General features: G+C 42.1%; 1 protein-coding gene across 3 annotated transcripts in view; it reads right to left on the bottom strand.

Annotated features, from left to right (window-relative positions):
• TMPRSS2 (transmembrane serine protease 2) overlaps positions 1-13,462 on the bottom strand; it is a 38,281-nt gene that overhangs the window by 4,304 nt on the left and 20,515 nt on the right. For all 3 annotated transcript variants that reach the window (XM_054049494.1, XM_054049502.1, XM_054049510.1), the window contains 6 exons: positions 12,234-12,353; positions 9,620-9,749; positions 8,458-8,568; positions 6,898-6,941; positions 4,567-4,741; positions 1,473-1,648 (listed from right to left, as the gene is read on the bottom strand). In XM_054049494.1, coding sequence (XP_053905469.1) covers positions 1,473-1,648; positions 4,567-4,741; positions 6,898-6,941; positions 8,458-8,568; positions 9,620-9,749; positions 12,234-12,353 — 756 coding nt within the window. The remainder of the gene's footprint in view (positions 1-1,472; positions 1,649-4,566; positions 4,742-6,897; positions 6,942-8,457; positions 8,569-9,619; positions 9,750-12,233; positions 12,354-13,462) is intronic.

A 13,462-nucleotide genomic window follows, 5' to 3' on the forward strand; every position in this document is an offset into this window, starting at 1 on the left:
TCTGGGGATTCAGAGGGAGGTTAGTTCCCTCTCCATCACTCAAGTAACATTTAATTAACAAGTTAATGCCAACTGTTTTGATAGGGTTTATTTTCGGGGGGTGGGGGGAGAGTGAGTAGGAGAGAAGGGGGCAGAGGGAGCAAGACATGGAGATGAGACACTGATCCACTAGGACACAGACTGAGGGCAAGCATTGGTCAAGAATGCTTAATTCCCATGAGCATTGTGTACTTTCCATGCAAAGTCCTATTGAAATTAGTATGCTGCTTCTTCCACAGATTCCAAATAGGTTGTGCACAGCATGCAAACTAGCAGTAAAATATCTGTTAAACAAACCTTTGTTTGCCTCTTAGCATGTAGGGCTCATGCTATTCCTATCACCAGCAGCAAGAGGGAGTTTTCTTCATGCTATTTTTGCCATTTCTCCAAGCACTATACGTTGTTTTTCTTCATTGCATCTTATTAGAAAGTCTTAGGACTTCAGGTAATTTGAAAAGTCTCTTGAATGCCTTCAAATTCGGGGCACTGTAGTTGAGAGCATCCTCTCTGCCATCTCTCTCTGGGTTTGCCCTATGCCTTGTCTTCCAGTTTTCACTTCTAGTTTGGCCACTGCGCTTCATTTCAAAAAGAGCCCACTTCAGTTTTGCACGCTCTTCCGGGGTCTGAAATAGTTTTGCTTCTTTCTGGAAACTGTTTTAGGTCTTGATCCATTGTGCACTATTCAGCTTAGGGCAAGGTACAGAAGTTAGTAGCAAGGCCTGGGAGTTATGTGCACCAGAATGGACTATGTGTTTGATTTTAGTAGTTCATTTTCAAGTGCTTTATAGTGGAAGAACTGTATGCTGTTTTGATGGAGAGGACACTAGGAGTTATAGCTAGTCTGAAAATCCCTGATGAATGGATTATGTGGTACACACACACTGGATTTAGAGTGTTTCCTTAGGTACCTCCTCTTTTCATAAAAAGATTACTCATTGCATTTGATGTGTAAGTCCCATATGTTGCAGTATATTCCTTGCATGTATAGGCTCTCTAGAAGGCCACTATGGGTAGTTAATAGAATGATCAGGTCATCAACACACAGCAAGGATTTCATTTCTCATTCATGAAGAATCCTGGGTTCCAGTAGAGCTGGCAGGTCATTTAAGTGTCCTTTGAAGAGGGCAGTGCTGACATGACATCCCTGCCATACCTGCAGACCTCTGATAGCTGATAAATTGACACCCAATTAAAAAAAGTACGTTTTATTACCGTTTCTATTTTGTAGCAGCTTAGTGTTCAATCCGGGCTCGCTGACTACAGGTTATTAAAATATCTTCCCATGCTTTGTATTTTTCTCATGTTTTCTAAGTGTCTGCAGAGCAAGCCCTTCCTCTTTAATGGCTGACACAATTTAAAAAATAAATAAAAGGGGGTGGGCAATTTCTGCAGCTGAGTTTTTGGGCTTAAGCACACAACAAGAGAATACCTACCAGTAATACTCAGTGGTGTCTGTAACTTCATCAGGGCAACGTCATTGTCTTTAGTATCTGAATCATAATTAGGGTGGGAAATTATTTTCTGCACTCTGGATCCACTTCTGTAGCGCGTTTCCGTTTGCTTCAGAATCCCAGCATACACGCTCCAGTAGTATGGAGAAGAAAACTGTCTGGAGAGTAAAATAAGGTTAGATTATTTGCTTCTGTATTAAGCAGAGCCCCATATACTTTCTCCTGCAGCAGTCAAATGATTTCAGATCTCATTGACTTTTTACTGTGAATGGATAAGCACAAACATTGAACTATTATATCCTAAGAGAGTGGTAAACAATAGATACCTATTGTTCCCAATCCTCCTTCAGTTGCCAAAATAACAGCAAGAAGAATGTTAATACATTTAATCTATATGTGGCAATGAAGCTGGGAAAACCAGTGTTCACAATGGAGATGGTAGTGAGAGAAGAAACAAAGACCTGGTCTACACTGGGGGGAGGGGGGATCGATCTAAGTTAAGCAACTTCAGCTACGTGAATAACTTAGCTGAAGTCGACGTACTTAGATCTACTTACCACGGTGTCTTCACTGTGGTAAGTTGACAACTGACGCTCTCCCATCGACTCTGCCTGCACCTCTCGCCCTGGTGGAGTACCAGAGTTGACACGGGAGAGTGCTCAGCAGTCAATTTATCGCGTCTAGACTAGATGCAATAAATCGACCCCCGCTGGATCGATCACTGCCCCTCGATCCAGCAGGCAATGTAGACAAGCCCAAAGAGTACGGAAATCCTGGCACAGACATTCCATATTTACCCACAGTGTGAAGATGTAGACATACAATATAAGAAAGAGACAGTCAAATTTTTGTAGTCTTGGTGTCATTTCAATGACTGACCCTGAAGACAGCAGATCACAATGATGGGATTCACAAGGGGGCCTAACTACCAAAATGTAGTTCTGGGGAAGGGAACCCCAGTTATTAGGAAGAGACAGGCAATAGTAATGGGGGATTCAATTATTAGAAATACAGATAGTTGTGTTTGGGATGACCAGGAGAACTGCAGAGTGAATTGCTTGCTTGGAGCAAAGGCTGCGGACCTCTCAAGACATCTAAATAGACTTATGTGCAGGGCTGAGGAGGAGCTGGTGGCAGTGATACATGAAGGTACTGTGGAAGCAGAGAAAGAACTGACAGGAAGGGGATGCAATGCATGACAGTTCGTTAGCAAGAGGCTAACTGTAACCCTAATAACGCGAGATTTGTAGAAGCAAGGATTGCGTGAGGTGAGTGGGAAAGAACTGTGTGAGAAGTTGTTGCGATCTTGTGTAGATAATGTGTAGAAAATATTGTATGTAGACTAGAGTCAAAACAAGTGAGAAAAATAAGATATCAAGATGGCCTATGTTTAAACAAAATGCAGCTGTTGCTTATTATTGTCTGTAATGAAAGGTATAAAGGTTTGCCGTAATTGTTTACCTGTAGAGAGACCTGTTTAGCTCTCTCCCTCTAAGCAATTGTTAGAGAAAATAAAGTATCTGACTTGCTGTACCCAAACAAAAAGTGAGAACTCTGTTATTCTCCGACAATTTGGGGGCTCGTCCGGGATGGCAATGCCCGCAGAGGTACCGGCAGCTGCTACGGATCGTTCCCCTTCGAACCCCTTGGCGCCACAATAGAGGTAGGAGACCTTTTGAAATCTCTATTGGGGTGTTGGAGGAGGACTGTCCGACTAAAGTTCTCAGCTATGAATCCCAAGTGGAGATAGATGCTTTCCTCAGACCCAAAGTTAGGCACTGAAGTCCCTCAGAGAGGCAGGGCTTAGCACCTACCCCTCTCCTTACCATTTCCAGGGGACAGACAGGGAGCAGGGGTCGGTTGGATGGGGTGGAGGTTGGGGGGGGGGGGGAGGTAAGGGGATGAGGGGGTTGGATAGGCATGGGAGTCCCGGGGGGCCTGTCTGGAGGCGTGCGTGTGGATAGGGTCGGGGCAGTCAGGGGACAGGGAGCAGAGGGTGGTTGGATAGGGGGTAGGGTCCCGGGGGTCTCTGGAGGGGGCAGTCAGGGGACAAGGGGGGGGGTTGGATGGATCATAGGTTCTGAGGGGGGCAGTCGGGGGTGGGAAGTGGGAGGGGACGGATAGGGGGTGGGGGCTAGGCTGTTTGGAGAGGCACAGCCTCCCCTACCCAGGTGTAGTGTATTAAATTGCTCCCCATACGAATGTTCTACTTACTGTGACAGCATGGCTGCCAGTCCTGATGCTCCATAAGTAACACATTCCTAAAGGGAGCAATTTAATACACTATATCCGGTGGCTCTCGCAGCCGTGCTGCCCTTCAGGACCTCGCAGCCTCACCACCCAGGGCGCTGGCAGCACGGCGAACTGAGGCTGAGGGGTAGGGGCTAGCATTCCTGGCCAGGAGCTCAAGAGCCGGGCAGGACGATCCCGCAGGCTGGATGTGGCCCACGGGCCTTAGTTTGCCCACCTAGATAGATTTTTTTTTTTTTTAATTAAGTATATTGAAAAACAGATTTAACCAGTCTTTTGTATGGTTTTAACTGGAATTAGCTTTGTGCTTTCTGGTGTAGATTTTTGTTCCCTAAATAATCAGCATAATTACCCAAAGTCCTCTGTATCTTCAAGTGTATCTGCATCCCTATGACATATAGGGAGGTCCAATTTTTTAAAAAAGGGAGGGTGGAGCGGGGGGACAGGCCCCACCCATGACATGAATGGAAACAGATGCTTCCTATTGAAAGCAAACAGCAAATTCCCAACTACCCTCTTACAAAGTGATTTTCCTTTAATAAGGTTAAAATGGTAAGAAGTTAGAATACCACAGAACATACAACCAGATCGTCTCTCCCCACCCTCCACATGCACATCTTGCACTGATTGTATGTAAAAGAGGGAAAAAATTGATCAATTCAGTTTGAAACCCAGGAGGAGTTCTCTTAGATTTGACTTCCCCTACAACCTGAAGTCAGTATGTCCACCATCCCAAAAATCTACACTCAACCGTATATGTTGTGCAGTACCAGAATTCCCTCTCTTTGGGGAATCAATTGACAGAATGCAGTAGCTTAGGACTTACCCTTCTACACAGTGAGCAGCTGTCACTATCCATTCAGGGGTGATAATGGAGCCTCCACATACATGGGAGCCTTGGACTTGAAGGCTGACCTGCCACGGCCAGTCCCTCAGCACTGCAGCGCTGCCACCCACAATTCTGCCGGCAGGATTCGCATTTTTACGGGATACGCCACACTCTGAAAAAAAACCAAACACAAAGATGGGGTGTGTGAGAGAGAGATTGTTTTCAACTATTATTGGCTGCAAGTCTCAGGATAACGATAATTCAAAATTATGTTGGGATTTTCCCATTTAAAAAACCACCACCAGTTAACAAGGTGGAAAACTGGAACTCTGGAGGCTGAAGCTTTTAAATGCAGTTTATCAACAAAAATAAGTCATGACCCTCTGGATGGGTCTTTGAAGAGACTGAATCCAGGACCTTTGGCTCTGAAAGCATAAGCCTCTACTGCCTGAATTAGAGGGTCAGAAGCAGTAGCAGACCTGTAACCTTCCTTAGGTGGTCCACCCACTAGAGGATATACCTATCTCATAGAGCTGGAAGGGACCCTGAAAGGTCATTGAGTCCAGCCCCCTGCCTTCACTAGCAGGACCAAGTACTGATTTTTGCCCCCGCTTCCCTAAGTGGCCCCCTCAAGGACTGAACTCACAACCCCAGGTTTAGCAGGCCAATGCTCAAACCACTGAGCTATCCCTCCCCCCATAGAGCTGCTCTACTCTTGGTGTCTTATTTGGTAGCTTTTTTAATTGTCTGCCAGGATGTCTAAATTAGTCAGGATCAGCAGTCTAACAAATTCACGGGTTCAAAATTCCATACTAAAGGCCCAATTCTCACTTATACTGCTCTTGCAGTGTGAACTATTGCAAGTAGTTGCTGATCTCTGGATGGGAAATGAAAAGGTGGGTCCTTTTAACTATCAGCATTTCAGATGGAAGACAAACAAACCCAAGTAAGGGATACCCCCAGTATGTAGGATTGCTTACATTTCAAAACAAACTCTGGGGAAAGAGGGTAAGTCTATATGAGCTGTTGCTGTCCGCTTACCACTAGAATACTTAACAATTCAGAGATTTCCCCTCCTCCTCCACCCCCCAAGGTACTTGGTCTCCAAGTTGCATCCTTAAAAATCTCACTAATGAAGAGGAGTCACCAGGTTACTTCTCTAACAAAATGACATGGGACTAGCTTAATTTTTCATTCCACCTTTCTTTCCATCAAACTTGGAGTCGGTATGTGGAGGAGGTGGATGCAGGATTACTTGTAAATGACTGACCGAAGGATGACGATTGGGGTGGGCTTAGAACAACTGCATAACTATATGAATTTGTACCACGCTGTCACACACACTAGTGTTCCTGTACTAGAGCCTGCACAAGGGAGAAAAAAGGAGCTCCCACACCAATAAATATAGGCTAAAAGGCCAGACATCATCGTATTCCAATCATTCTGGATTCTATGTATAATTGTAGGGATAAATATAAGAACATAGGACTGGAAAGGATCTCCTGGGTTATGTTCAGCCTCCTCTATTGCAGACAACCCCATCATACAATATGGATTATCATACAATATATAAAAGACATAACAGGTATGAAGTATCATTACTACAGACACAAGAATCTGTCCCTAGATGTTTGCCAGGATGGGAGACTGTCCTTGCAAAACTATATAATCAAATGTCCCTTATTTATATAGAACAAGGTACCTTACCATAAAGGGAAGGGGAAAACTACACTTAGGCATAAGCAGAACTGCGGAGAGCACTTTTCTCCCCTCTGAGCCACAGAGAATAAATATTACTAGGGATAATGAGAACATCCACAGATAGGATAGGAATAAAAGAAGCTAGAAGGGATAAATGTTTCACTAACTGTCAGGGATTCATGAAAAAAATTTACACTATGGGCAGGTTATTCCTCAATTGCTCATTACAGGGTTTTTTGGACTTGCCTCTAAAACATTTGATACTGGCCACTATCAAACAGGATTCTGGATTAAATGGCCCTACTGGTCTGATTTTTATATGGCAATTTCTATATAAATTTAATCTTGGGCAGATTATTCAAAGGTTCTGATAAAGCCAGCAACAATACAGTTAGACAAAGAAAATTTGGGATCCAATATCCTGCTCGTCTCCCCTAACTCTCCCCCAATCTGCTAGCCCTCCCCCCGCTCCAGATTCCGCATTTAAACTACAACTAAGATGCCTATCCCATCAGAATAAGATGTGCTTCAACATGCAGAACACTTGCACATCTGCTTTCTAGACAGTCACTGGAAACAAGACAAATGAAAAAATTATATTCTTCTAAAGAAACAGAAAACACTTACTTGTGCAACGCAGAGATACCACTGCTCCAGACACACACGAGTCACTAAAATAAATCAGCATACAGTTAGTCTTTATAGTGCATATAGTTAGTGCATATAAAGACTCTGCTTAGCAAATGGCAGTCAGAGAATTCTCCAGCCACAGCAATACATTGTGCCCTCCATCCAGCCACACTTGTCTCCTTCCCCCACTCACTCTCTGACTGTCCTGCCGGTGCTCACACAACCTTCACTTCTGTTTCCTCCATTAGTAGGAAGCATGCAGCTCCGATTGTAACCGGCAGAAACATAGAACTGTGAGATATATCAGTACAATGAAGAGATTGAGGTGAAGGGCAGTGGAAGAGAGGTGTGATCACACCGGTCCCTATTACTCATGGGGTGGAGTGGCCCTCAATCCTTCATACAGCAATATTTTAAAAAATAAAAAGGGGAGGGAATTGGTGAATTTTGTAAGTGCAGCTGCCCACATACCAGGGAATTGAAATGAGAACATATGTATGTTTCGTAAAGTACACCGCTACCTCGATATAATGCGACCCAATATAACACGAATTCGGATATAATGCGGTAAAGCAGTGCTCCAGGGGGGCAGGGTTGCGCACTCCGGTGGATCAAAGCAAGTTCGATATAATGCGGTTTCACCTATAACGTGGTAAGATTTTTTTGGCTCCCGAGGCCAGTGTTATAATGAGGTAGAGGTGTAGTTTAACTTGGGGTCTGCCACTCTAGAAGGTGTCCTTTTAACTCTGCTACATGCATATTAATACAACTCTAAAAAAGTGATACCAAAATAATGCTGTGGGTCTTTTAATATTTTATGATTGTTACCACTATGAACGCAAATTTTCATATAGTAACTCACATCATGAGTTTTCTCCGAAACAGTCTTTTGGATGGTGTAGGATTGAATGCGAGAGAGAAAAATCAGGTGTCCTCAAGAAATCAAGCTTTATTAAGTGGGCACTGAAAAATAACCTTTAAAGAGACAGTGCCAGGAATTATTCAAAAGTTATGGATTTAATTTAATGAAAAGCAGTTATTGTGATCAGCCACAGGAACTTCTCTTCCCCCCATTTTAAAAAAAATGAAATAGAGCAGGGTGGATAATGGATTTTTTGGTTCACTGGCAAGTCTGAAAAAAAAAGTCAAAAATTTGTCTGGGGTTAAATTAAATATTTTGTTTGACCTGAAACAAACTGTTGCACTTAAATTTTGACCATTTTATTATTTTTTTTTAAAGGAAATTTTGAAACAAAGTGATTTCAAAACAAAAACAAAATAAAACACCCATACAAATGTTTTGATTTTATTGGCACTGTTTTGCTTTGTTTTTTCCCTCCACCCAAAACAATTTGACAAAAATCTACATGAATTGATTAAATATTTCACTGTCACCAAATCTGCAGATTTTGCTGATAAAGACTTTATGCAAAAAAATTTGTCCAGCTCTAATAATTCCCATCAGCGGTGTTTGCATCATGGTGATGGTGGAAGCCACCTTGCTTCCAACAGTTAAAAGTAACAAATATAAAAAATGCTTATATGAAATATAAATACCTGTTATACAGTTTTTTGTATAGGTCTATGTTCCCAGCACTTGTATTCAACCTCATAAAGCTTGTAAAACCTCTTTCAGGTGTTATTCCTTGACTAGAGTAATAAGTATTTCTGTATAAAATAAAATATTTAGTAAGAAACTCAGATATTTCAAATCCTATCAGAAAGTTCCTTTTAGTAACGTAAAACTTTCCACCAATCTAAAGCATATAACATGAACAATAATATTATGGAATACTATATCATAAGAACCACAAAGGTGCTGTACCATGGCAGAATTAAATTTTAGTTTCTAAGTAACTATTTGCTATGTCCACTTTTACAATCAAATAAGACTTTGCTTTCATCTAACACTTTTCATGGTGAAGATCGCCACGTTCTGACCAGACTAATCCATCACTCCAACCACCTCATGAATAGAAATGTAGCACCACCAGTCCATCTACATTTGTGAATCTTTCCCTCCCCCCACCCCTCACTCCCAACAGCAACAACATAGGTAATTATAGCTACAGAGGATTTCAGGTAGATAAAAATAAGTTACTGTGGTTGGAATTTGTCCAGAAACTGGTTAAATGTCAACGTTTTTGTGAAAGAGCACAATAAAACCTTTAATGTCCTCCAGAGGTCAGGGTTGTCTATGTAATATTGGTCACAATGAATAGGTTTTTTTTTTTTATAAGGTTTTACTCTCAGTCCAAGAGGATCCTAAGCACTGTGCGTGTGCGTGCATATATTGATGCACAAACCCATCCCACAACTATTATATATGGCATATGCATTACATGGTTTTGAAGAAATGTCACTTTGATTCAGCAACACCTACTGATTTTTATTTTAACTGGGACTGTTTTCTATTCAACAAAATTAGACTAGCAACAGAAAAAGCAGTAACTGAGTTTTTGCTGCAGGTGTCCATTCTTTGGAAAATGTAATCATAGAATATCTGGGTTGGAAGTCAGGAGACCATCTAGTCCAACCCCCTGCTCAAAGCAGGACCAATCCCCAGACAGATTTTTGTCCCAGATCCTTAAGTGGTCCCCTCAAGGATTGAACTCACAACCCTGGGTTTAGCAAGCCAATGCTCAAACCACTGAGCTATCCCTCCAATGAAACAGTTGTACTAGCTGTACAGCTTTCACAATTAGATTGTTATACTTACACATTGTATCCCATGTCTTTACAAGCTATCTTTCCATAGTTCTCATTCCAGTCATCTTTGCATACTGGATACCAGGATTTGCTGATATATGAATAGACCTCTAGGATAAAATTTGGTCCATAGAGTCTAACTGCAATCAAAGAAGACAATATTGCTGACCATCCTGTTCGAAGCCTACGATTTTCATATTCCTAAAAAGTATTTTGCACCTACTACTCTTACAAGCAAGCTCTAAGAGTACTAGAGCTGCAAGATTAAAGAAAAGGTAGAAGGATATTGTTTCAGTTTACTTCTTCATTTGACAGCACTTTGTGGATAGCTAGTTTCAGGTTTTTTCCTGTATATTCGTTTTCTTAAAACTATAAATAAAAAATGTGATTGTGAAACCACAAAAGTTGTCACGGGCTCCACAGACAGGTGTAGCACCTGAAATTACTTTTTGCTTTTAAAGAAAAACTTCCAGTTGATGCTATATTTTGACACACTTTTTATGAAGTTTTCATGTACTGGATTTTTACATATCAATTCCTTTTTCTAAAGCCATTCAAATGAGTTATTACCTTAAGTTGTATTTACATTTTAATGCTCATTTTTTATTGTATGAACATTTTAAAATTAGCACAACTCTTTCCCATGCTCCACCCTCAGCCTGAGTGATTGGCAATAACAGATAAGCTGATCAAAGGATAAGAAAATTATGTCCTATACTAGTATAGAAGATCACAAAGCAAAGATTTTAACATGGAACAGCTTGCCCTATACCGTCAACCCCTATTATGTATCTGATTTGAAGAGATAGTGTGTCACAGAGGGAAGACAGAAAAGAGTTCAATATGAAAAGTTCAAGAACAAGATAATGGCAGGAATAAGCTATATTACTGTAAAGAGACCCAATTATGCAACCAAACAGGAAAAATCATCAGGTAAGTGTCAGTACTATGCAGACTATGTCAGAAGAGCAGAGTTCCAAAAGCATGTATCGGTAATGTGCTAGTTGGGGGTTGTTTTTTTGGTGTTTTTTATTATTATATTATTATTGTTGTTATTGTGTGGGGTTTTTTTATTATTGACAAAAAACACTTTTTTGGGGTCAGAAAATTCTGATTAGTTAAAACTGAAACTTTTCCAGTAAAGGTTCAGTTTCAATAGTCCAGGATGGAATCTCTGGTCAGGAAGAGACGGAGGATAACCACTACCCTAAGTAGTTGGGGTACTTAACTGGGATGCGAGGCACTCTAGTTTAAATCCCTGTTCTGCCTAAATTGGAGCAGGGACTTGAACCCAGGTCTCCTACCTCCCAGGTGGACTATTCTGGGCTGGATAGCTAGTTGTTTCTCTCAAGAGTTTGAAAGGTGTCTGTTTCAAAGGTCTCTCTTTGGAATCTCAAAAATTTTCATGGGACAGGAAAATTGTTTCTTGCCCAGCTTTAATGATAGGATCAAATGGAGCAGTCTGCCCTCTTCAAGATCATTTTCTGGAAGTCATGTATTATAGAACACAGATATTAAAAACAAGATGGATGTGGCTTTTGAGTGTACACATTAATGATATTTACAACCAAATATTCTCTGGTGACTACCACCAGTTCATCACGAAAGTCTCCCTCTCTCCATCTCTTCAGCTGAAGTCACTAAATCAGTTAGACCAATGGTTCTCAAAGCTGGTCCACCACTTGTTCAGGTAAAGCCCCTGGAGGACCAGGCCAGTTTGTTTACCTGCCATGTCCGCAGGTTTAGCCGATCGCTGCTCCCACTGGCCGCGGTTCGCCGCTCCAGGCCAATGGGGGCTGCGGGAAGGGCAGCCAGTACGTCCCTCAGCCTGCACCGCTTCCCGCAGCCCCATTGGCCTGGAGCAGTGAACCGCGATTGGCCGAACCTGCGGACACAGTAGGTAAACCGGCCCGGCCCAGCCCGGCAGGGGCTTTCCCTGAATAAGCGGCAGCCCTAGTTTGAGAACCACTGAGTTAGACAGCCTCCTACACTGAAAGTTATGTAAAGCATTCTTTGGAAGGTGAAGCTTTTTGGGGGCGGTAGTAAGCTTCCAGCTTTGTTTTGCTTTTGTTAGACTGGCACACGCTAACATGAGACAGGTGGATTTTTTCACCGGGGAGGCGTGCTAGGGAGAGGTTGAAAAGTGAGGGGAGCTGGTGGAAAAGGAAGTTTAATAAGAATGAGCCAAGCCATGTCATTGAATTCAAGCAGATAGGACCACCACCACTACCACCACTGAGATTGTTGTAAGAAAGCAGCTACACAATAGGTAATGCAGACATTTCTAGGGCCTTGTCTATATTAAAAAGTTGCACGAGTTTAATTTAAGGTGTGATTTAAACTGATCTGGCACAAAATCCGGTGCGGGACGTTTTGATTTGGTTTAAGTATGGGTTATTTTAGTCCAGCAACTCGATTAGCAATGGAATTAAGGTAACTGATATTAAGCCATTCTAAGACCAAAAAAAGATTGTCCATACAGGGGTTTGCACTAGTTTAACTAAATTGGTTAAAGTCACACCTTAAACTCAGCTAGTGCCACTTTGTAGACAAGGGCTAAGAAAGGAGATGTCACCAAGAGGCTTCCAAGAACAATTTTACCTCTGCATACTTGAAATACTTACCACATCGGTTTTCATCTTCACCATTGGAACAGTGGGCCACTCCATCGCACCACTGAGATGGTGAGACACATGTTCCTGAAGATCCACACTCTATTGATGAGCCAAGACAGCTATTGGCCACTGCAAGGGGATCAGAGTGGAAAGGAGATAGGTGTGTGGTTATTAAAATGGATCCTTAAGTTAAGAGTGAGCCTCAATTGTTATGATTTCTGCTGAGTTTTCTAGGAGAATATGAATTTAATCAAGGCATATGTTGAAAGAGCTTTTGATTGTTCGTACAATTTGGGGAGAGCACATACAAAAGAAATATGGGCAAGAGGGCTGGTAAAATGGAAGAATGTACCGTATATACTTGTTCATTAACCCGTTCATTTATAAGCCAACCCCCAGGATGGTTAGGTAAAAATAGCAAAAATTGTATGACCATTTCATAAGCCGACCCTATATTTCAGAGGGTGGCAAACTTTGGCTCCCAGCCCATCAGGGTAAGCCACTGGCGGATTGGGACGTTTTGTTTATTTGGAATGTCTGCAGGCACAGAGCCCCTCAGCTCCCAGTGTCCGCGGTTTGCCGTTCCCAACCAATGGGAGCTGCGGGAAGTGGCACAATTAAATTATTAGACCGTCTAGACTGACCTCCTGAATAACACAATCCATTAAGTTTTACTCAGGTGCCCCTGCTTTGAGCCCACAACAGGTGTTTGACTAAATTTAAACACAGACTTAAGGCTTCAGACAGCCTGCTTGGGAGCCAGATTTCTGTTAGGACGTCAATTAAGTCAGCTTGTTCCATTTCAAATCATCACTATAAAAATGAGAAAGTTTTTTCTTGTGGGGAGGAAAGTGAATTCAATATTAAGCAAAATCCACTCTGTCCTGAATGTGTCATTCTGCAATTTTTTGGTATATGTTCATTAAAACCGGTCAAAAAGTGCTATATTTTCCTCTAAAATTAAAAACTTCAAACTTGGGGAGGGGGCGTGCGGTGTCACGTTTTTTCCCTCTCCTACACCCAACCCCAGAATTCTTTGGTCTTCCAGTTTGAGAGTTGAAATATTCTCTTTTTTTAATTCTCCCCCTCACTCTTCTTCACACTTGTTCCTTCCACTACCACCATCACTCACTCACTCACACACACAAAAAAGGTGTGGGGAGGAAAAAGAAGAGAGGGCAAAAAGCCCCAGAAAACTGCAGGTTTTTCCAGTTCTTCCCACCAGAAAACTTCTACCA

Source organism: Malaclemys terrapin, chromosome 1, assembly GCF_027887155.1.
Source record: "Malaclemys terrapin pileata isolate rMalTer1 chromosome 1, rMalTer1.hap1, whole genome shotgun sequence".
NCBI lineage: Eukaryota > Metazoa > Chordata > Testudines > Emydidae > Malaclemys > Malaclemys terrapin.